This window comes from Nycticebus coucang, chromosome 15 (assembly GCF_027406575.1).
Source record: "Nycticebus coucang isolate mNycCou1 chromosome 15, mNycCou1.pri, whole genome shotgun sequence".
Classification (NCBI taxonomy): Eukaryota; Metazoa; Chordata; class Mammalia; order Primates; family Lorisidae; genus Nycticebus; species Nycticebus coucang.
In genome coordinates, this window is record NC_069794.1 from 77621874 (window position 1) to 77648036 (window position 26163).

The 26163-nt window shown below is 37.3% G+C and overlaps 1 protein-coding gene across 2 annotated transcripts in view; it reads right to left on the reverse strand.

The window, feature by feature from the left end:
- Positions 1–1857: 1857 nt before the first annotated feature.
- USP12 (ubiquitin specific peptidase 12) overlaps positions 1858–26163 on the reverse strand; it is a 113746-nt gene continuing 89440 nt past the window's right edge. For both annotated transcript variants that reach the window (XM_053563504.1, XM_053563505.1), the window contains 5 exons: positions 22269–22345; positions 22090–22173; positions 11104–11301; positions 6581–6659; positions 1858–5061 (listed from right to left, as the gene is read on the reverse strand). In XM_053563504.1, coding sequence (XP_053419479.1) covers positions 4960–5061; positions 6581–6659; positions 11104–11301; positions 22090–22173; positions 22269–22345 — 540 coding nt within the window. In that variant the 3' untranslated portion in view covers positions 1858–4959. The remainder of the gene's footprint in view (positions 5062–6580; positions 6660–11103; positions 11302–22089; positions 22174–22268; positions 22346–26163) is intronic.

Genomic DNA, 26163 nt, shown 5'->3' on the forward strand with positions numbered 1-26163 from the left:
CTGATATCCAGAATTTATAAAGAACTTCTACAGCTCAACAACAACAACAACAAATCCAAACAATTACAACTTGGACTAAGAACTTGAACAGCAATTTCTTTGAAGATATACAATGGCCAATAAGCACATGAAAAGATGCTTAACCACCAGTCATTAGGGAAATGAAATCAAATCAAAATGAGATACCAGTTCACATCTATGAGGATGGTTACTCTAAAAAATTGAAAACAAGCATTGGCAAGAATGCAGAGAAACTGGAACACTAGTGCATTGCTGATTAGAATGCAAAATGATGGAAAACCATATGGCTGGTTCTCAAAATGTGCCACATAGAATTCCATATTATCCAGCAACTCCCAGGTCAGTACTCAGAAGACCTGATCAGATACTTCACACCAACGTTCATAGTGGTATCAGTTACAAGTGCCAAAACGTGGAAATATCCCAAATGTTCATTAATGAGTGAATGGCTGAACAAAATGTGGTTATCTACAAAAATATTATTCAGAATAAACAGAAATTCAGGCACATGCTACAACATGGATGAATCTTGAAAATTAATAAACCAGACATAAAAGGGAAAATATTACATAATTCCCACCTATATGAGGCAGTTAGAGCCGTCAAGTTCATAGAGATAAAAACATTGTGAATGTACTCACTGTCACTTAACTGGACACTTAAAATGGCTAAAGTGGTAATTTTTAAAGTTATTTTACAATTAAAAAAAAAAAAAAAAAAAAAAACCTTTCTGATAAGGAAAGCTATGTTAAGAACTTAGGCACCAAAGCTGTATCTATTTAAAATCTGGACTTGGTACTAGAAAGCTGAGCAGCTCTGAGAAAATTACTTAACCTCTAAAGAACCTTACATTCTTCTTTTATAAAATGAGACTATCATGACCTCATAGATGTTAAGACTAATATTAAAAGAAGCAAAATGCCAAGTACAGGGCCCATCACATAGCAGGCTAACACTGAAAAATGATGGGTTATTTCTGCAGCTCTGGAGACAAAACAGAAAGGTAATAGGTAATAACAGAAAGCATGGATGAAGAGAGCAGAGAAAGCTTTAAAATGTTAATATGCAGCACCAGATGACAAGGGAACTTCAAAAAAAGGGGGAGGGAGGAGTCTTGGCTCTTCAATGGTTCATGAAAAATTCTTAGATATAAAGAATTTCATTTACTAAAAGCTCAATATGAAGTGCATGATAGAAATGCTTAGAACAGAGACTGTAATCTTAGCTCCCATTGACAGGTTTGTTTACCTGTCTGTATGTTTATCCTAAGAACACTCTTTCAGGGAATGAATAAACAAGAGTGCTTCTAGAATAGGGCTCCCAAGGAGAAAGGATTCAAAAGCAATAAAATATAAAGATCAGTCTCAGAACAGAAGTCGCACTGGGAGAATGATGGATGGACTAAAAATAATGGCAACATAAATAATTCAAATTACTCAACAATGGAAGAGGCTTCAAGTACTCAAGTGCAGGTTGGCTAACCACTTGTGAAACCGAGTTGATAGGAGCGATTACTACTCTGGAAGGAAAAGGAACAGTAGGAATAGTGACCTTTAAGGTATTTGTCTTCTAAGATTCTACAATTCTAAATCTAAAAATTTCAACTTTGAATTTTTCAAAAGACATGATACCATATCAAGATAAATGCAAAGCTCTGAGCTAAATAAATGCAGGCACATGCAAAACGCTCTCCTACATCCACGCAAGGCTGTTGTAGGGAAAATATCTTTGGATGACAAAAATAATAACTTGAGCTTTAAAAGTATTAACACAATTTCCAAAGTGCCTACTTCTAATGTGCAAATATGAAAAGAAACACACTTAAAAACCCACAAGCACAAATAAACCAACTTTAATAGATATTATTTTGTATTTATATAGCGCCTTCTTCAAGAACCTTAAATGCTTTACAGACATTATCTCTAATTAATCCCCACAACAACCCTGTGAGGTAGGTATTACTCCCATTTTACAAGACAGGGAGACTGAAGCACAGAGAGGTTAAGTGACTTGCCCAAGGTCACACAGTTAAAATTCACTGAAGAGCCAGGACCTGAGCGCTTTAGCCTCCCAGCTCTCAAATACCTCATGAGAGAATCTTTAATAAAAAGTATCTTTAAAGAAAGTATCAAGAGTAGTATGTTATGAAGATGAGGTCTTTCTACAGCCATCAAGGAAAGAAATAACCCCACACTGACGGGTGGAGGCCATAAGACCCATATAGAATACATTTCCTTCTTTCCCTTTTCCCAAAGCCTCCTGGTTCCTGTCTTAAATAATCTTCTAAAGGTAAAGTTTCCAAGACAGAAGCCATGTGACTTAGAAGCGGGACTTAATTTAGAATATTTACTTTTAGTTACGATAATTTATAGAAATTTTTACTCCAATATACAAAATATGGGACAGTTATCCCAACAAGCATATACATAGTTACATAGCAATCAGCCACCATTTACAACTTCCACCTGCCCTCTTTTTAATCACAGTCAACCAGCACTCAACCTCATAATGCTTTCTTTATGGATAACTTTTCTTACTTACTATACCTGTATTTTTTTCCCCAGCCCTGATCCTGTATGTTTTAAAAGTATATTGAGTTTCTGATAAGCTTCAAAACATTTTACTTAGATCCAGCTGCACTAACAGTAAAAAGTAAATTTAAAACCATCACCCCCAATCCCTCCCTGACAAATCATACTATGAAACTCGGTGTCGATGTGAACAAAGTGTGCACCTACCATGGAACTCAATATAAATGCTAAAATTTGTTTTAATGTGAAACTTAACTTGGCTTTTACTGCATGGTTTTTTAAATGCAAAAATATAAAAAACACAACATAGTATTTCAATGCTGTACCTTTGTGCAAATGACTTCATCTATCTTTCTTAAACATGCTGTGTGATCTAGTTGATGTTAAAACTGACTCAGCTTCACTTTACTTTTTCTCTGTACTGAAAGCTGAAAAAAATACAGCTCTAAATTCCAAGATAATTTGGTTTAAGCCTTCAAAATAAAAAAGTGTCCATCCACTTCTGCTCTGACTTTGCCCACATTCTTCCTTTGGGATTCTCTGTACAGTGTTGGCAGATCAGGCAGGCTATGTATAATTTGTAGAAAACAACTCCAGCCAGGATAAGGCTTCGGAAACTGAATCTGAAAAAGCAATTTGTCAAAATAATTTTGATATTTAGTACGAAGACTAAATATCATAGTTTTCTCCAGCACATCTGTTTAAGCAGCCGAATTAGCCAAATGACTCTGTTAAAATCTGTTTATGAAATGAATAGGTGAAGTCATTTCCTGAGCTAAAAGATACAGATAAAATTGTTAATAATAGCAGCAGACAAAAAAACATTCTTTTTTTGTTTGTTTTCTATAGTCAACAGTTTTAGCAAAATAACACAATATTTTTAAAAATTACTGCCTAAAAAAGAGCTTGATAGAGAACATCAAAGGCCTGATTACTATTATTTTGAATATAATTTCAATTATCTTCTGCGAGTTACATTCGGTCACTGTCAGACAACTTATTGGTACATGGAAAAATGTCAATTGCAGTGGTTTACACACATTTTACATTACATATATTACTTCTTAAGACCCCCCAAAGAATGAAGTCTTAAACACAAATTTTAATTTCTAAACACTCTTCCAGTAAGATTTGTAAAGGTAGAGGGAAAAGACGTCTTTTTTGTATTACTGGTTTACACCATTAAAATTTAATCTTCAAAGGGGTGTTTAGCTTGCTATCAAGGTTGCTAGGATTATAATGAACATATTATTTCTTTTCAGGGTAAAAAAATGACATTTGAAAATAACATAACTGCTATGACATGTATTTTCCAAGTACGGCCTCAGCTTAAAAATTTGAATACTTAAAAGTTCTAAAGATTGGTATATCACCACTGCACCAGAATTTCTTTATTATTCCAACTACTACAGGGAATTTTTGATAGTTTTTTTATTTTACTGAAATTAAAGCTGAATACAATAACTAACTTATAAACTATAGTAAAAGGACAAGTATTTAGCCAGAGATAACAGTTCCTCCTGAAAAAGAATATTCACCTCCACTCATTGCATTTTTTTTCAAGGTATCTTACTGATTTTAGATAGAATTTAAAATTCACCTTAAAGATAGAAACAAACAAAAGGACTAATCAAACTGACAAAAACTAATAAAAATATGCTCCAATTTACTGACAGAATCATGGGCACTTCATACAATACTTAGACTCTACCAGTTTTAAGTAAAATAAATAAGGAAAAAGTTATAATTACAAAGCCAGTCTTTCCCCTTGGGGAAACAAAAAGCCACTTTTGACCAATTGTTCCCGACATATACATATACTGTATATTATTATAAGCTTCTTCAGAGAAGCAAAACATATTTGTCTTCCTGACACTGGATTATCTAGCATCTGTTAGTTTTTTACATCAGGAAGGCAACTGCAAGTGTTGGGCCCAAAAGTATTTCTGGTTTACTCTTGAAAAGACCACTCAATATGCTTTTCTACGTACTGAACACAAATTTATGCAGTTTGTTCAACATCGTCTCCTTAAATGATCAATACAAGCTAGCACAGATTCCGATTCCTTCTACTGCACCCCCAAGGAATTCAAATCATTATTGGTGCATTTAAAAAAGAGAAAATGCATGTCAGTAATTGGAAGGCTGTTTCATAAGAGGAGCTGGTATCTCTGATTTCACTTCCTTGTATGGAACTGCACAGACAGCATGATACCTGAGGAATAAATCAACTATCATGATCAGAAGGGCTGGTCAATCCATCGTCTTTGCTTTATCATGTGCAAAGTGTGCTACTGCCCCCTGAGCTTCTTGCATTTCTCTTTTCTTGCAAAAACAGTGCTTGATCCTTTCCAAAATAACCAGAGAAGAAATGAGGCAGAAATTATTTCTTCACCATGATTCCCCCTCAATCCCGAGACTGATAGAAAAGGATGTAACCAGACTCAGAGTTCTTTGAGATATCTGATGTCAACCCGTAGAATTCTTCAATAGCTTGTGCATCTATTTTCTGTGGGGCAAAAATGTCAACATTAGTACATAAATGACCTCTGCACAACCAGAATGGATTAAACCAAAACAACTGACAATGCTGAGCACTGGTGAGAATGTGGGGCAAATGGAACTCTCATGAATAGCTGGTGGGAATGTAAAATGATACAGACACTTTGGAAATATTTAGTGGTAAATAGAGCTGAACATAAAATTACACTTTGATCCAGCAATTCTACTTTTATGTATAGGCTGAACTATATAAAACCACTAATTGACAGGCATTTTGTACCTGAAAAATGCAATATCCAAAGGTTTTACTTGATGTACACCAAAGAAAAGTGAGAATACATACGTGTCCAGCAAAAGAAATACAGGATAATTTCGGCATTTTTTTTTTTTTTTTTTGTAGAGACAGAGTCTCACTGTACCGCCCTCGGGTAGAGTGCCGTGGCGTCACACGGCTCACAGCAACCTCTAACTCTTGGGCTTACGCGATTCTCTTGCCTCAGCCTCCCGAGCAGCTGGGACTACAGGCGCCCGCCACAATGCCCGGCTATTTTTCTGTTGCAGTTTGGCCGGGGCTGGGTTTGAACCCGCCACCCTCGGCATATGGGGCCGGCGCCTTACTCACTGAGCCACAGGCACCGCCCTAATTTCGGCATTTTTTTAAACAATAGTCAATAATTGACAAAAACTCAAATCCTTAACTTGGTATATTCCTATAACAGAAAACTGCAAAACAATAAAAAAGAACTACTCCTCTTCCTCCTCCAGGTAATGAGAATGAATCTCATTAATATACTAGTGAGTGGAAGAAGCCAAAAACAAAAGAAATTATACAGTATGAGTCCATTTAACATTCAAGCATAGGCAAAATTAATCATAACAATAAGAGTCCAAATGCGGATGGAGGGTAGAGGTGAGAAGAGCTGTGGGTATCAGAAGAGGGATCAGGGCAGCCCTGGGGTGGTGGAAATGCATTACATGTGGATCTGGCGGTACTTACAAGGGTGTGTGCATGCACAGGGGTGGGGAGATGTATACTCGTTTAAAACTTAAAGCTGTTTAAGACTTTTACTTTACTATATGTATGTTATATAGCTGATAATTATTTTTCTAAATAATAAGCCCTGTTGAAAGTTTTCCTTTGCTGTGTTCTAGATGTGTAAAAGTTAGTTGGCCATACAGGTACAGGTGCTGGACTTGGATGTTCATAAGAAGTATAAATTAGGCTACTATCTGGTTTTTGTTTTTTTTGTAGAGACAGACTGCCCTCGGTAGAGTGCCGTGGCGTCACACGGCTCACAGCAACCTCTAACTCTTAGGCTTACGCGATTCTCTTGCCTCAGCCTCCTGAGCAGCTGGGACTACAGGCACCCGCCACAACGCCCGGCTATAGGCTACTATCTGTTAAAGACCCAGACTTTTGTTTAATATTCATCACCAGACATATAAGAGCGATAAACCATGAGAAAAAAATGAAGAACAACAAACATTCACAATTTCAAAGAAAAATAAATTAAGGAATTACTTACTTCTACAATGTCGTCATCAAACAACAACCAAAAATCATGACTCTTAACTATTGCAATATAATGGCCTCGGTTGGGACCACTAAAATGAACAAACAAAAAAGTTAATTTTATACAATGTGTTTTAATATTAGTCCTTCATGTCCTAAATTTCATGTTTTATAGAGTCAAGAAACTGAAACAGATAAAAATACCCCTTGCTAATTCTTTCCACACAAAAGATAAAGGTACACTAATTTGAACAGGCATTCAATTTTAAAGTCAAATAATTTGTACTCTAACTTGAGATATAACCAGTATTCTATTTATATAAAGCTATGCTACTGAAACTTTTTATTATTTTTGTAATAATTTTCAAACTTGTTTCTACAAAAGAAACATCTATTTTCTAGCATTTGGGGTGGAGACGAGTTAAACTACAAAATTATGCATACAGAATGATTTATTTTGGGTGTACAGGGTCTTGCTCTGGCAGCCAGGCTAGAGTGCCATGGTGTCATAATAGCTCACAGCAACCACCAATTCCTAAGCAGGCCTAGAGCAATGGCCTGCCTCTACCACCTGAGTAGCTGGGACTACAGGTGAACACCATCACACCCTGCCAACTTTCCTATTTTTTTGTAGAGACAGGGTCTCGCTTTTGCTCAGGCTGATCTCAAACTCCTGGCCTCAAGCAATCCTCCTGCCTCAGCCTCCCAAAGTGCTAGGATTACAGGTATGGACCACCCCACGCGGCCCCACACAAATTATTCCTAAGTCTCCTTCCCTTGACAATAGTTTTTTTCCTTGAAGAAAGAGCCAACATCATGCTTGAAATATTCAAAGATACCAAATCCATGCTTCTGAAATCAATCCTGAACTTCATAACCATCTTTAAATGTAAATGACCTTTGCCCAACTGTAAGTTACTGTTAGTGCTACCTTCAAGTACCTCATTCTTAACACCATTTGACTATTATCATGATTGCCTCTGCATCTCATTTTAAGCAAATATGGAAAACAAAAATCTAGATATGCATAAAGATAAAGGTACCATTCTTTTTTTTTTTTTTTTGGAGACAGAGTCTCACTATGTTGCCCACAGTAGAGTGCTATGATGTCACAGCTCACAGCAACCTCAAACTCTTAGGCTCAAGCGGTTCTCCTGCCTCAGCCTCCCAAGTAGCTGGGACTATAGATGCCTGCCACAATGCCTAGCTATTTTTTGGTTGCAACTGTCATTGTTGTTTAGTAGACCTGGGCCAGGCTTGAACCCACCAGGTTCGGTGTATGTGGCCGGCACCCTATGCACTGAGCTATGGGCGCCGAGCCAAGGCAGCATTCTTTTAAAAGAAATTCTTTGCCTTGGCTCGGCGCCTGTGGCTCAAGCGGCTAAGGCACCAGCCACATACACCTGAGCTAGTGGGTTCAAATCCAGCCTGGGCCCGCCAAACAACGTCAGCTACAACCAAAAAATAGCTGGGCATTGTGGCAGGTGCCTGTAGTCCCAGCTACTTGGAAGGCAGAGGCAGGAGAATCATTTGAGCCCAGGAGTTGGAGGTTGCTGTGAGCTATGATGCCATAGCACTCTACCCAGGGCGACAGATTGAGGCTCTGTCTCAAAAAAAAAAAAAAAAAAAAGAAATTCTTTGTCTTATAAAAGGACATGGGAAAGAGTTTAAACTCTCAGAGTTATCTCAGCCAAACTATAACTATAAATGATACAGAATCTGAAATTTTTTTCAACACAAATTATTCTTTATGATGAACTTTTTTTTTTTTGCAGATTTTGGCTGGGGTCAGGTTTGAACCCACCATCTCTGGTATATGGGGCCAGTGCCCTACTCCTTTGAGCCACAGGCGCACCTATGGTGAACTATTTTAAAAGTAGCAACCAAGGGTTAGAATAAGCTACTTTCTACCCAGTAGGCTGGATCAAAGGCTATGAGAAACATGAGACAGGGTAGAACGTAGCTTATATCCTTTCTTACTACAAAGGATGACATTTAAAACTTTTTTTTTTTTTTGAGACAGAGTCTGGCAACCTCAAACTCCTGGGTTCAAGAGATCTTCCTGATTAGCCCCCCGAGTAGCTAGGACTACAGGTGTTACCACAATGCCTGGCTAGTTTTTCTATTTTTGATAGAGAAGGGGTCTTACTCTTGCTCAGACTGGTCTTGAACTCCTGAGCTCAAGTGATCCTCCTGCCTTGGCCTCCCAAAGTGCTAGGATTATAGGCATGAGCCATTGCTTTGTCCTCAAAGCTTTTTTTAAATAAAATAATTGAATGCTTTATAAATAAAGTCTATTTTCTACATATCTTTAGGATTCGTCTAAAGGGTGTTATGTTTTATGGAAAGAGGTTAGGAAATAAGAAAAATGTTTTAAGAGGTGAAATAAAAATCACAAAAAGGTTGGAAGGAAATAGATGGGCTGAAGACTGGAAAAAAACAGCTTTTTCCTTTAGTTCAGAGCTAATTTGAAGAATAGTAGACAAAAGTTAATTTCATAAACTAATGATATGAAAGATGAAAGGCCAGGGCTAATAAGCACACACCCAAGGGAGCTGGTCATTAGGGATTTGCATTCTGAACATCAAACACTTGGTTGAGTGTACACGGATGCCTAATGTGAGCAAAATATTAGGCTGGTTGCGGTGGAAATCAGAAAGACACTTAACAACTTCTTGCCCTGAAGACATTTCAATACAGTAGGTAACTACTCCAAAAGCACGATACAAGGTGGTAAATCAGGACTAGCAAGGTGCGTCTAGATTTATGTGAATACAGAGGAAAAGCACTGCGTGGAGACTGCGGATGGACAAAAGAGCATCGGGAAGACTTCCAGACAGAAGGGGACAGGAAGGCATGAGACAGTGAGTGCCACAGTAAGAGGAGTAGAAACTGGGGTGGGGGTAGTATCCCAAAGAACTCTTGTGATGAACTCAATCGAGAACAAATTCCCACTGAAAGCCAAAGTTGTAAGGAAAAGTCAATAAGCATCTGTATGTGACTGTCTGCAGCAATTCAGACAGATGGGACCCAGACAGCTGGCAAGAGAACTGAGAACATGCTTTAAATAACCACGGTCTTTAAGTTGGGAGAAGAAAGCGAATCCAAGGAAAGGGTTAAAAAGGTCAAGGGTAGGGGTAAGGTTAATTTAAAAAGAGACAGGGGCGGGAGGGGCCCTGATTCTGATCTGAGTCAGAAATCTCAGAGATCTTTGAGTAGAATTTCACAAGATCTAGCATAATTTTAGTAATATAAGACTGTCACTAAATCCAAAAAGTTAAAGAATAGTATAATTGAGGTGTTAGAAGGTAATGCTATTATTATATTTTTGTTATTAAACAGTAGCAGTAGCTAAATGATTTATAGTTCCCTTTGAATACTAATAATGTATGTAATGAGGTAGTTAATATTATTCACATTTTCTAGAAAAGAAAACAAGCTTTTTCAGGAAGCCATGTACTAAGTTCTACTGCCCACTAATGGCAGAAATGTTTCTGAGACCCAGGTTTCTCTAACTCTTAAAACATGTGGTCTAAATCACCACATCAAGGTTTGTTAAGTGACTTGATATTGTTTTACTCCTTTCAGATGTCATCATCTTTCCTTTAGAAGTGCAGTGCTCCAAAAGTAGAAAAGAAAGATTCCTGGTCAGGATAAAAGATGAGGGGTGCAGGCTGGTCCAGGCAGTGGAGCTGGAGGATAATACAGAGAGTTGACTCCCTCCCAGTTGCCCCTGCATATTCTGAGCAGAGCTGGGAGGAGAGCTGAAAATAAGAAAGGGGGACTTTTTAAATTGGATATAACATGCTGTCAGTACAAGTTGCCCAAAACCAAGGAAAAAGGGATGAGTACCTTATTTTAAAACCATTAAGGGAAATTCTAGGCAGTCAATGAAGACTGAGTGTCTGTTCCAAATATTAAATTTTGATTACAACTTTCCTTTAGTTTGAGAATTTTTTGTCAATAAGTTAAGTCATACATACAGAGAAGACATGTATGCCATGAAAGAAAACAGGAAGAGAAGGAGATGGTACAATGATTTGGCTAATTAATTAGGAAATGATAAATACACATACTAGTAAAACCAGAAAATTGATCTTTGAAGAGTTCCAAAGCCATTTTAAAAACATTTCACAACCATTAATATAATGAACATATCCAATTATACTAAGAAATTATTTATTTTGCAAAATCTATTTAGGCAGCATTTTAACCAACAATCTTGCTACCCTGAAACACATACATAAGAAAAGAAAAACTAATAGACTTAAAAGTTTTAAGGATATCAGATACAGTACTCTTAGAGTTAATATTTAAGTGATAAAAATAAAAATCTTGACAAAAACATAATATTTTAATATGTAAAATTTTCAAGAAAAAATTATATAAATGATATAAAACCTATACCTTAAAAATCAATTTTGAAATAAACTTGAGGATAAAAAATTTCTAAAAGGTCTACATTCGAATCACTCAGTAACATTCTGAAAGTACACAAACCTAGAAATTTTACTATGTCCCTAGCCTTGCAATTACCTTCCACAATGAACCACAACAGCAACAAGGTCGTACATTCTGTCTGGATTGGTTGCGTCGCCTGAAGTGTTAAATAGACGAAGTTCTAAAGGAAAAACTACCCGGTAAGAAAGTTTTGTATATCGATGAAGCTGATCCATATATTTAAATCTCTTCAGGTGTAGAGCTAGAATCATGGGCAGCTTTTTAACTTTCATCCTATCAGAAAAATAAAGATGAAAACAAAATTTCACAAAAGGTATCTTCCACGTTCTTGAATTATTAAATGTTATGATATCCAATTAACAGTTAACGGTCAGCTTTAATAGCACTGACCAGTTATTTTTGTATTGGCAAATTTCCATTATGAACATCTTCCCACCCACCATGTCCACACCACATAACTTCATGCAGCATTCAGTATGGCTCTGAAATGTTAAGTACCAGAATCGATCCTTGGTTAAGAAATTACGATAAGGCTAAATGCATTTGATGCCCAACAGTGGTGGAGGAGAAATAGGTTTCTTAAAGTTGCCTATTCCTTTGGACTTGAGTGAAGACTGAAAGCTATTTGTTCTATCAATTTATATAATGCAAGAACAGACTGATAATAGGAGACCAATATGAGAAAAGCACTAAACACCATTCAACTAAGGGTGTTTGCCAGCCATAAAGAACTCTATATTAATAATATATCCTGGGAAAGGAATAAAATAACCTAGAAACTCAGGAGTTAAGTTCTTAGTTTTGAAATACAGTTATGCCCTTAAATACTATTTCTGCCTGAGCTTGCCTTTGTACTCCTACTCATATTCTTCATGTGTTATCTGATCAAACATTTTATCATCTGTTATACAATTTTTTTCTCTTTTTCTCCATTTGGACTTACTCCCACCCTTTGTTTTATTTTTACAAGCATATTTTTGCCACAATGTCCATTCTCTTTCCTCTTGTTAATCTTGACTGATTGCCACCTAGTACACTGATACTTGTTTTATACTAAGAAAATTCTTCTTTTACTTCTACACTCCATTGGAGATTTTCCAAGGCTACTTTATTGTTTTATAAGGATTTTGTTTTCCATGGATTTAATAAAAGACCTGATGCTTAATAGTTGAATTATTGTATGTATAATTTTATACCTTGCCCTTTTCACTTATAAGTGGTTTCTCATGCCAGTTAGAAGCTTTCATCAGCATCATTTTAAGTTGTATTGTACTTTGTTATGCTTGCCTTATGTTATGTTTATTATTTCAACATTTCCTGTTGTTGAATAGTTAAGATTTTTCAAACTATAGAAATGATCCTGAAAGACTAGTCCATGTAAAATAACTCATCAGTAGATTTTTCTCATAAGTGATGTATTTGAGATGAAATATTTAATTTATATTTCTAGCAAAAGGTTTACCGAAACAAAGAATTTCCATCACTAAATCTAGGTCGGATCCTCCAGGATGGACTGTGGTCACGACAGTGTGATACTGATTCACCTGGGCACTGCAAGGTATTCTTCAACACCTAATAAGGACAAAAGTGGTCCCAGAAGCAGGCTCAGATACATAAGGAAAGTAAAGGGAATTAAGAAAGCGAGAGAGTGAGAGAGGAGAGAAAGAGATAAGAAGGATGCGAAAGCAAGGAGCTCAACTTCCAGTCCACTGTCACTAATCACTGGATCCCACAGACAAAGCAGTGACAGAAATAGAGGCATACCTTAGAGATAACTGCAGGGCTGGTTCCAGACCATAGCAAATAAAATGAAAATCACAATAAAGGAAATATTGCAGCAATAAAGCCAGGCACACAAATGTTTTGGTTCCCCAGTGCATATTAAAGTTATGTTTACACTGTACCATAGGCTATTGTGTAATGGAACTATGTCTAAAAAATATGTATATGCCTTAATTTAAAAATACTTTATGGCTAAAAAATTCTTATAATCATCTAAACCTTCAGTGAGTCATAATCTTTTAGCTGGTGGAAGGTCTTGCCTCAATGCTAATGGCTGCTGACAGATCAGGGTGGTGGTTGCTGAAGGTTGGAGTAGCTGCGGCAATTTCTTAAAAGAGACGACAGTGAAGCTTGCCACATCCACCGGCTCTTCCTTTCATCAAAGATTTCTCTGTAGCACACAATGCTGTTTGATGGCACTTTACCCACAGAAGATCTTTTAAAACTGGAGGTAACAGTCTCGAATCCTATCTGTTGCTTAGTACAGCCACCTTCCTCAATGATTTTAGTTAGAACTTCTGGATAACTTGCTGCAGCTTCTCCATCAGCACGTGCTGCTTCTCCGTGGACTTGTATGTTACGGAGGCAGCTTCTTTAAGCCTTGCGAACCTGCCTCTACTAGCTTTGAACTTCTGCAGTTTTCTCATCTCCCTCCATCTTCACAGAACTGAAGTGGGTTGGGGCCTCACTCTGGATTAGGCTTTGGCTTAAGGAAATGCTACGGCTGGTTTGACCTACCATCCACACACTAATATTTTCTCCCTTTTGGCAATAGGGCTATTTCACTTTCTTATCATTTGTGTATTCACTGGAGTTGCATTTTTAGTTTATTTCAAGAACTTTTCCTGGGCGGCGCCTGTGGCTCAGTCGGTAAGGCGCCGGCCCCATATACCGAGGGTGGCGGGTTCAAACCCGGCCCCGGCCAAACTGCAACCAAAAAGAAAAATAAATAGCCGGGCGTTGTGGCGGGTGCCTGTAGTCCCAGCTACTCCGGAGGCTGAGGTAGGAGAATCGCCTAAGCCCAGGAGTTGGAGGTTGCTGTGAGCTGTGTGATGCCACGGCACTCTACCGAGGGCCATAGAGTGAGACTCTGTCTCTACAAAAAAAAAAAAAGAAAAGAACTTTTCCTTTGCATTCACAACTTGGCTAACTAGTACAAGAGGCCTAGCTTATGGCCTCTCTTGGCTTTCAACATGCCTCCCTCATTAAGTTAACCACTTGTAGCTTTAAATTTAAAGTGAGAGGTGTGTGATTCTTCTGGTCATTTGAACACTTAGAGGGCTCTGCAGGGTGATTATTTGGCCCAATTTCAATACTGTTGTGTTTAAGGAATAGGAAGGCCTGGGGAGAGGGAGAGGGAGAGGGACACAGACAGAGATGGGAATGGCAGGTTGGTGGAACAGTAGGAACACACAAATTTATCAACTAAATTTGCCACCTTATATGGGTACAGTGTGTGGTACCTCAAAACAATTACAATAGTAACATCAAAAATTACTGGTCACTATAGCACATATAATAATGAGTAAGTCTGAGACATTACAAGAATCACCAAAATGTGACAGAGACATGAAGTAAGCACAGGCTGTTGGGAAACAGCACTGACAGACTTGCTCGACGTAGGACTGCCACAAACCTTCAATTTAAAAAAATGCAACATCTGCGAGCCCCAGTAAAGCGAAGTGAGATAAAACAACGTATGACTGAACCACTCTGCAAAACCTCAGCTCCTCCCTGACACCCAGAGAACAGAAAAATAAGGCCAAAAACAAAGACGTCAACCTTGCCTTGTGACAATTCCCCAGGGCTATCATTCTACTCTTATCCACACACTATTATCCTCTGACACGATAAACATATATAATTGTTACAGTCACATTTCCCAAACTGGCATCTTTTCTGAACCGTGCCTTCTATAGTTCACAGGCATGTGACATAAAAGGTGTCTATGTGCAAACAAATTCTGGAAAAAATCAGATTTTTAAGGAGTTAATTCCTTCCATTCTCAGTCTTCTTAGAGTGTACGATATAAAGCATGAATATCTAAGAGAAAATACTATTCCACAGCAAATTTATTTGCCCATGGAATACTTATTTTATGGCACAATATTAACATTTCCAGAAATCATTCTTTAGTTTCCTGGATTGAATTTTTTATGAAGAAGTTTTTTTTATATTAATGCAAACATGGACATAAAAGTCATAGTCAAACTTCAACTGCATATTTTTACTATGGTTAAAAAATTTTTTATAATAACCATGTAAGTGTACAATATGGTGGTAGTATTAACTATATGAACACTGTTGTACAACAGATCTCTACAATTTTTTCCTCTTCCCAAACTGAAACTCTGTACTCGTTGAACAACTATCCACCTTAACCTAACCCTCCCTTTAGCCCCTGCAACCATCTTTCTACTTTCTGTTCCTAAGTGTGACTATTTTAGATAGAACCTACATACAAGCGGAATCATGCAGTTGTCTTTTCTTGACTAGCTTATTTCACTTCACACAATTTCCTCAAGAGTTCATACATACTGTGCACATGATAGGATTTACTTTTTTAAAGCTGAATAACAGTCCACAGAATGTACATACTACATTTTCTTTATCCATTCATCTATCAACAGACATTTAGGTTGCTTCCACCTTTTGGCTATTGTGAATAACGCTGCAATGAATGTAACTGTACAAATATCTCTTTAAGATCCTGTTTTCAATTCTTTTGGCTACATACCCCAAAGTAAGAATACTGGATCTTATATTAAAAAAAAGAAAAAAACAGAATACTGGATCATATGATAATTCAATTTTAATTTTCTGAGGAACCTTAATGCGTTTTCCACAGCAGCTGCACCATTTTACATTCCTGCCAGTGGTGCACAAGGGTTCAAATTTTTCCATGCCCTTGCCAACACTTGTTATTTTGCTTTTCTGATGGTGGCTGTCCTAACAGATGCAAAATGATACCTCCTATGGTTTTGATTTGCATTTTTCTAATGATTAGTGCTGCTAAGCATTTCTTCATAAGCATATTGGCCATGTGTCTATCTTCTATGGAGAATGTCTATTCAAGTCTTCTGCCTATTTTTAAATTGGATTATCATTTTGTTTTTATTGAGGTGTAACAGTTCTTTATATTTCTGGTTAATAACCCCTTATCAGATAATAGTTTCCCAATATTTTCTGCTGCTCCACAGGTTGCCTTTCACTATTGTTCCTTTTGCTTTGCAGAAGTTATGTCTGATATAGTCCCATCTATTTTTGTTACCTATGGTTTTGTATTTATATCAAAGAAATCACTGCCTAATCCTCTATGTTTTCTTATAAGAGTTTTATAGTTTCAGGTGTTACTTTAGGTCTTCAGTTGTTTTCAGTTAGTTTTTGTAGGTGATGTTAGGTAAGGATCAAACTTCTATTCTTTGCACGTGAATATTCAGTTTGTTGCAGAGATTATACTTTCCCCATTGTGTATCCTTGGCACCACTGAAGACCCACTGACTATACATGCGTGGGTTTACTTCTGGGCTCTATTTTCTTCCTCTGGCCTATACATCTTTAGGCTGGTACTACACTGTTTTAACAACTCTAGCTTTGTAATATATTTTGAAATCAAGAAGTGTGATGCCTCTAGCTTTATTGTTCTCTCTGGAGATTGCCTTGTCCATTTGCAGTCTTTTGTGGTTCCATATGAATTTTATAATTTTTCTTTTATTTCTGCAAAAAATGACATTGAAATTTTGATAGGGATTACATGGAATTTGTAGACTGCTTTAGGAAGTACAGACATTTTAACAACCTTAAAAAGTGTCTTGTAATAAATGAACACAGGATGTCTTTCCATTTACTGGTATCTTCTTTAATTTCTGCCAGCAGTGTTCATTAATTTTCAGTGTATAAGTCTTTCACCTTATTGGTTAAATTTATTTTTAAATATTTTATCATTTTTGATATTATAAACAGGATGTTTTCTTAATTTTCTTTTAGGATGAGTTCACTCTTAGTGTATAGAAATGCAACTGGGTTTCGTATGATTTTATATCCTGCAACTTTGCTGAATGTGTTTATTAGTTCTAACAGTTTTTATGCAGAATCTATAGAGTTTTCTAAATATAAGATGATGCCAGGAGATAATTTTACTTGTTTCTTTTCAATTTGGATAAATGCCTTTTATTCCATTTTCTTGCCTAATTACTCTAAGACTTTCAGTATTATGTTGAATAGAAGTGGCAGGAGTGAGCATCCTTAATTTGTTCCTTGTTTTAGAGGAAAAGCTTTCAGTTTTTCACCATTGAGTATAACATTTGCTGTGAGCTTTTCACAAATTGCCTTTATTACGTTGAGGCAATTTCATTCTCTTCCTATTTTGCTGAGTGTTTCCACCATAAAAGGGTGTTGGATTCTGTCAAATGTTTTTATTTTTATTTTTTGCAGTTTTTGACCAGGGCCGGGTTTGAACCCACCACCTCCAGTATATGGGTCCTGCGCTCTACTCCTTTGAGCCACAGGCACCATCCCTGTCAAATGTTGTTTATTTTTTTCATCCACTGAGACAATCATTTGGGTTTTGTGCTTCATCCAGATTGAAACTTTTTTAAGTCAAGTTGATTTTTTTTTTTTTTTTTTTGAGACAGAGTCTCACTATGTCGAGTGCCATGGCTTCGCAGCTCACAGCAACCTTAATCTCTTGGGCTTAAGTGATTCTCTTGCCTCAGACTCCCAGGTAGCTGGGACTACAGGAGCCCGCCACAACACTCGGGGTTTTCATTGTAGTTGTCATTGTTGTTTGTCAGGCCCAGGCTGGGTTTGAACCCACCAGTTCTGGTGTATGTGACTGGCACCCTAGCAGCTGAGCTACAGGTGTCAAGCCTCAAATTGACATTTGTCTTCTCAGGAAGTAGTATAGTCTATATATTCAATATAAGATTTATTCTGTTATTCTGAGATGAGAAACAAAAGACTTTAAAGCTGGTAGGAACCTTAGAAGTGAACTAATCTAATTGAGAGCCAAAGAGAGTAAACGAGTTACTGTGAGTTACACAGTAAGTTATCAAAAGGGGTGACATTACCTCCTAAGGAGAAATAATTTCTGCATAACTGTGTTTTCAAGAACTCATGCATAATTTACCCTACAAAATACTCTAAAAGATGTCCAAAAATATGTAGATATGGGGTGTGTGCATATATATACAAAAGTATTCTTCAAAGCACTGTTTACAACAATGAAAGAAAAAAGCTGAATCAGTTCAGAGAAATGGTAGATACTATATATATGGTATGTCCATATATATAGATTACTATGCAGCACACCTCCTAAGAATGATGTAAAAGTATAATTTCCCTGACACAGCTATGATTCATTAAGTGAAAAAATTACAAAACTATATATAAAGTTGGATACCATTTTAGGGATTAAATGTATACATATACACACATTTTAAAAAATCTAAGAGATATATATAAATGTTAGCAATGATGTGATTTTTGATTTATAGTCATCTATATTTTATAATTTCTTTATTAAACATATTTTTTGTGCAATTGTCTAATATGTTAAAGTCTTGTGGATGTCTTCAAAATAAACAAAATGACTTTCAGACAATTCTCAATTTCTCAGGTATGATGCTTATATAACCATCATTCTATGTGAAGGGCAGCTTATGCTCACAGATGGGCCTTATTCCATGTAGTCAGTAAAGCTTGCAAGTTGTGGGGCGGTACCTGTGGCTCAGTGAGTAGGGTGCTGGCCTCATATACCGAAGGTGGTGGGTTCAAACCCAGCCCCAGCCAAACTGCAATAAAAAAATAGCCAGGTGTTGTGGCGGGCACCTGTAGTCCCAGCTACTAGGGAGGCTGAGGCAAGAGAATCACCTAAATCCAAGAGCTGGAGGTTGCTGTGAGCTGTGACACCACAGCACTTTACCAAGGGCGACAAAGTGAGACTCTGTCTCTAAAAAAATAAATAAACAAAATTAAAAAGAAAAAAAAAAAGCTTTCCAGTTGTACTCCTCTTAGCTACATTTGGTCCTTGACTCTATCTTCCTTAATCAAGTTTTAGGCAGCCCCCATGCCTCTGATCAAAGTTATCTAAGTTGCTCCTCATCATCTTCCCTAACAGATGGGAAAAGTTATCTGCTTTGATTACCTGGTCCATTATCAAAATCACATCCCTTTCTAGTACCTATGTCTGTGTCCAAACCAAAAACAAAAATATAATCATTTAAAAATCTAAGCTCTCCCTCGTCCCTAATGAACAATTCAGCTTAACCAATAGAAGTGGGCCCCTGCAGGCAGGGGATGGGGACGGGGACAGGGACAGGGACGGGGAGCTTGAGTAGAATGAAGTGCCTACATGAGACAACATATGTGTGGTGTGCGCACAAGCATTGGATGGGCAGGCAGGGAGCATGACATGGGTTTTCTACAGGTGCACTGACCAAGCAAGTAGATGTGGTAAGGGTAATCAGAGCCAATTTTACTGAGAAATTAATTACAAACATTATGGTAGTGGCTGTAATTGGAGATATCAGTGTGAATTCATGGTTTTCAATATAGATAGATCAACAGGTAGACAGGAAAATAAATACAGATGTAAATGTCTGTTTATATACAGAGGGTGACAAAAAAGGGTATACATATTTTAAGAAAAGATATTTAATTTGTAATATTAAAGTCACATTTGACTTCTGCAATAAGAGGTGCTCAACATTACTTGTATTCATCTTCCATTAATGGAATATACTCAGTATTACAATTTTTTTTTTTTTTTTTTTGTAGAGACAGAGTCTCACTTTATCACCCTTGGTAGAGTGCCGTGGCGTCACACAGCTCACAGCAACCTCCAACTCCTAGGCTTAGGCGATTCTCTTGCCTCAGCCTCCCAAGTAGCTGGGATTACAGGCGCCCGCCACAACGCCCGGCTATTTTTTTGTTGCAGTTTGGCCGGGGCCGGGTTTGAACCCACCACCCTCGGCATGTGGGGCCGGCGCCCTACCCGCTGAGCCACAGGCGCCGCCCCTCAGTATTACAATTTTAACACAGTTTTATTCTTTCTTAAAATCTGCATACATTTTTGCGGTACCACCTGTATATTCATATAACCTCTAGTTCTTCTCATTAAGGGGACTCAGGAATAATAACACCCTAATAGCAATGAGCACTATACAAGGTCCTGCTTTTTAAACATCATTCTCCCCTAGGGGAACCAGGGCTACTTGGAGGAATGGCTGGTTCCAGGGAAGGGAGAAGGAGTGTACAAAATGCATCTGGAACATTTTGTACCAGTGGTAAAGGAGTACTCAACAACGATAAGGCATATCAAAAAACACAGAAGTCAGCCCAAAGCGGCTCCCACTGGCCAAACTGGGAATAATTTGAGCATGAAAATAAATTATAATAGTCTTGCATTTTAACTCACTGAATAAAACTGAAATCCTTGAGTCTACTCTAAGATTTAAAACAATGAATAAATTCAAAAGTTTATTAAGAATGGTATATTTACAATTTCAAAATACCTCCATACAAAATACTTACAAATGACAATGGGAAAAAGTGTAGCTAAAGAGGGAAGACCTCTGGGAAACATCTGGGGAACACTCCATCAAGTGTTCAACAATAACATCACGAGTAATGGGATATCCAGAGAAGTGTTCATATGGCCTCAGACTATTCCTCAGAAAGGCCTGCTTGCAAGGAAGGTCCTAAGTTAGCAACAGGAAACTTGGAGTTAGGAAGTGTTCCCAGTATTCCCTAACTGATAGGGTGTCTCACTGTACCTAAATTATTTCAACAAAACGGATTATGCTGAACACCTGCTTTTCTTCTGAGTCTGGAATTTTTGGTGCATGCTAGACAGAGGGTACCTACATGACCATCCCCCTGTAAAAATCCAGGACACTGAGGCTGTGTTGTGAGCTTCTTGTGTTATCACAATTTGATGCTACAAGATTTAAGTCTTGTATGAGTTCACTGGGATAGTGACTCTTGGAAGCTTGCTTTGCTTTCCCCTTTGCTGTGTTTTGCATCCTTCCCCTATAATAAATCTCAGCTATAAGCACAACTATATGCTAAGAATTGTGACCCGTTTTAGGAAATCATCGACCACGTGGATGGTTTTGGCAATGCTCCAACATACATGAGACAAAGCAAATCACATGCTATATAATAGGATACAATGAGAAAAATGTAGCATCACTTCTGTAAGATCCCTGTCCAAGTATAACCTGAATCTAGACATGAGAAAACATGAAACAAAGCCAACTGAGGGACAGTCTACCAAACAACTAACTTGAGATTTTCAAAATACTTAAGATCATTAAAATCAAGAAAAGAAAAACTATTTCAAATTGAAGAAGACTACAGAAACTGAACACTAAATGCAATGTCTGATTCTGGACTGGATTCTTCTATAAAGGACATTATTGACTCAACTGGTGATATCACAGTAACAGTGGGAGATAACAGTAGGATGTCAATGTTACCTTCCTAATTTGGATGGATATGGGTATACAGGAAAACTTCCCTGATGACAGGAAATACCAAAGTACCAGGGGCCATTGGCATGTTAGTAACTGATTTTCACATGGTTTAAGGCTGAAAAGCATTTGTGCTATTCATGTAACTTTTCTCCACGTTTGAGATTGTTTCAAAATAAAAAGTAATGACAACCATGACGATTCCATTCCTTGATACCAAACCAATCTTATGTAACACACTGAGAGAGTGTACAACACCCTATATAGGAAGAACAGAAATTGGGAGGGGTGAGGGAGGCACTTTCCTCCACATCTCTCTTCACCAAGAAAAGATACATAATCAGGAAAGCTTCAAAGCCCAATATTTTAACTGTAATGGTTAATAATTATTAAAGAATCACTAAACATAGAAAATCACTTGATTTACAAAGCTTTTGTAATAAAAGTATGAAGTAGAGTATCATTTACAGTAATGAGTCTCAAATGATGGTGATAAAATCAAAAATGTTCACTCAATGTAAATTTTTTTTTTTTTTTTTTTTTTTTTGTAGAGACAGAGTCTCACTGTACCGCCCTTGGGTAGAGTGCCGTGGCGTCACATGGCTCACAGCAACCTCCAACTCCTGGGCTTAAGGCGATTCTCTTGCCTCAGCCTCCCAAGTAGCTGGGACTACAGGCACCCGCCACAACGCCCGGCTATTTTTTGGTTGCAGCTTTAATTTTCATAGATGACTTCTCTAAGCCCACCTACAACAGCCACTGCCCCCCCCAAAATCATTTAAAAATTCACAAAGCACTAAATTACCGTTTGTGTGCTTCCTGTTTGCTGCGACACTCTTCACAGTAATATTTGTATTCACTGCATAGAGTTTCTGTGTTGCTAAAACCCCTGTGTAAAGTTCAAAATAAAATTATGTATCCATTCGAAAATATTCTAAACTGAAGATAATTATTAAATTCTAAAATAAATAATTCTACATATACCTTAAACAGTGAGTAATTGATGTGTTTTGTTCCACGTCAACAGAAAGGTCTAAAAAATCTTCATCTTTGCTGCTTATCTGTAAAAATAATTAATTTTCTTTGATTTTTATTCCAAATATTAGTAAACCATGGTTCCCAATTAACAGAATTAAATGCATTCTATTATTAGAAGTAGGTGAACAATTCTTCTCCCTCAAGTTCAAAAGACAACTCAACTTGGATTATCCAAAAGGACACTGAATAACCCCTATCATATGGAGAAGTAAAATAATGAAGTACACATTGGACTGATTTACTAGCAAAGGCTAGTATAATGTGAAATTTCATTACTTTTCAAACTTCTATTATTTTAAAAGATGAAACAAACTATACTATACACATTGACATATACTGATTCTTGAAAAACACAGGCCAAGACTGAGTAAGAATGCTTGACAAAGGACATAATACCTGCATTATTTTACCATTTAAAAAATAATTTAGCCCAAGATGCCAAATTATATAATCTTCATTTATGACATAATTTTATTGCTCACAAAAATCTAGCATAAAGTTATATTTGATTTACAGGTAAGTCATCTTATAAAAAATAAAGTTACTACTTGTTCATTTGAACTGGAATAGGACAGAACTTTAGACATATATTTTCCTAGCTATTTCTGTCGGTAAGTGTCTTCCTGGGCTGTGTGTGCAACATCTGACTCAGTTCTCCAGGCTGTAATCCACACTGACTATACACTCAGTGGAGCAAATGCTTTTTTGTTTCAATATCATATCAATGTCATAAGATCAGTACCACTAAATTGTGACAGATGATGTGGTTATATTTAACATATATTTATGCAAATACAGTAAACCAGGGTACTACATATAACATATTTTATAGATACTCTATGAGAGTTTCAGGGTGATTTTGACTCTTTCATATCAACATTAAGCTAAATCCCTACATAACATGCCATTGTACTATACAATATAATAATATTACTATAAAATAACTAACCCGAGCCTCAAAGAAGTCTAGTGAAAAAGAAGGGGGAAGAAAGACAACTAACTGTGAGAGAAAAAAGTGACCATGAAGTATTTAAGGCAAAATAATTCTCCCACTTTTGTAGGAAAGTGGTTAGGGTGACAAGATGATAGAGGTGAGCTAACACCAGATCAGACAAAGTTTATGTGTAAACTGAAGAGAAGCAAAAATTAATCAGTCTGATATTTCTCAAAATGACGTCTGTATTTCTCAAAATGAAGTTCTTAGACATTGCCTCAGGGATCTTCCTTTCAATTTTCACTTTTATGATAATATAAAAACCGGCAAATAAATATGCTCTGGATCATCTGGGTGTGTTTGAGTTAACTATGTTTGCAATTGGGTTGGTGCCAAGTGGTCACCAAGAAGACAGTATTTCACTTTCAAAGTGGTTGTGAACACATCTGGCTGCTGTTAGACTGATACGTTCTACACGCCCAGTATGAGGAATACCAGGCAAAAACTTAGGCAAGAAGTCCAGGCTGGAGATCTGGACTCGGGACACATCAGTACATGTGAAAATAAGACAAGCTTTTCCCACAACAACACTCTAATGATCACTCACATTTAAAGAATAAATGGAAAAAGAAAACCCAAACAATGAGACTAAAAAGGAACACTCACAGAACAGAGAACACCAGAAGAGGGTGCTGAAGAAACCAGCTGAGACATTACCAAATACAATCATGGTCTCCTCTAGGAAGCCCATCCCTAACCTTCCCGAACCCTTTCCACTCCCACCTGGATTAGGTCTCCCATTCTCTGGCTCACACGGCATTCTGTGCTTATCTATACCATAATACACTGTGATGAAATTGCCCACTACCACAGAGCATCTTCAGATCAGAGACTTACATCTTTCTTATTCATTTTCTACCACCTTCCATTTTCTACTTGGGATAGTCAGTACTTAAATATTTGTGCAATACTGAACAAAGAAGTGTTATATATTCCTCTTGAGGATTTCATCACTCTAGTTTGATGAAGATGTGAAACTATAGTCATTTACTGAATCCACATTATGATGACTTAGAATCTGATGAAATATTCTCAATTTATACTCTTAATTCTTGGGAAACTATCTGCAAAAAATATTGCAGGCAATGGGAGAACCTAGTTAAGAACAGGTAGAAGGATCAGTATCCATCCCTTACAAATTACATTAATACATATTTAAGCACTATGAACAAGGATAATAGGCATCACTTTCTCCTTCAAACATGTTCAATCTCTACTTCAAGACAGCATCAGACAAAAAAAAAATGGTTTTTTTTTCTAGCAGATAAAAGAAAAAATGTTGAATCTCCAATCCCTACTATCCCTATGCTACAAAATAATCTTCAAAGGTTCTAGCAGAGCATCCCAAAAGCCTCCACATAGGGTGTCAAATCTAATACCTTGCCAGCCTCACCAGCTACTGCATTTTTCAACATGCTAAAGAAAATTCAACTATTTTCTATTTCCTTGAAGGTCTAATTCTATATATTCTGACATCTTCAAACTCCTATCGAATTCCATTATAGTCAACATTAAGCAACTACCAAATCCTCTGATTACATCTACTATTCCAACTGAAATACTGCTCTAATAAGCACAATGTGTTTCTTAAAATTTGGAATTTAGGGCTCGGTGCCCATAGCACAGTGGTTACGGCACCAGCCACAGACACCAAGGCTAGCAGGTTCGAAACCAGCTCAGGCCTGCCAAACAACAATGACAACAACAACAACAAAAATAGCTGGGCATTGTGGCAGGCGCCTCTAGTCCCAGCTACTTGGGAGGCTAAGGCAAGAGAATTGCTTAAGCCCAAGAGTTTGAGGTTGCTATGAGCTGTGACACCAAGGCCTTGAACCAAGGCACTCTACTGAGGGTGACATAGTGAGACTCTGTCTCAAAAAACAAAAATTTTGAAATTTAGTTCTGATTAACTTATTTATAAGAAACATCTAAAATATGCCTATTAAGATAATAATTGAAGTTGATTCAATTGAATGAGTATTTAGTCCAATTTCCAACATAAAACATTGTCCAGTTAAGCCATCACTGCAGTTAATTGGTTGGGGCAATGTGAAAGAGCACACACCAAAGCTATCCTTTTTTTTTTTTTTTTTTTTTGTAGAGACAGAGTTTCACTTTATGGGCCTTGGTAGAGTGCCGTGGCCTCACACAGCTCACAGCAACCTCCAGCTCCTGGGCTTAAGCGATTCTCTTGCCTCAGCCTCCCAAGTAGCTGGGACTACAGACACCCACCACAACGCCCGGCTATTTTTTGGTTGCAGTTTGGCCGGGGCCGGGTTTGAACCCGCCACCGTCAGCATATGGGGCCGGCGCCCTACTCACTGAGCCACAGGCGCCGCCCATCCAAAGCTATCCTTAATCTAATCCCCCAAACAACTTCATAATGCTGTTCATATGGTCAAGCTCACATATCTTTCATTTGATTTAAAAGAGGCTCGCCACTAATTTTATTTATTTACTAGCATTGTGCTCTTCACTAATTAAGATTACTCTACTGATAGTGATCTTGCAAATGCCTGGTCAGAGATCTATACATAATCAACAGTTAACAGGTCACTCATCTCTGCGGGTTAAGGCCTTTATTTAAAAATTCTATCTTGTCATTCATGGGTGAACCAAAAAGATTTGCTGAATGAACAAATGAGTATCATTTACATTAGCACCCCCAAAATAAAATACTTAGGTACAAATCTAACAAAGTAGGTTAAAAATCGATGAGGAAATACTACCAAATTCTAATGAAAGAAATCAAAAAGGAAGAGGTAAATAAATGGAGAGTTTGCATACTTGAATAGGAAAACTTGATACTGTTGTGCCCAAGTCGCGGGATCCCCCACATAAATCACC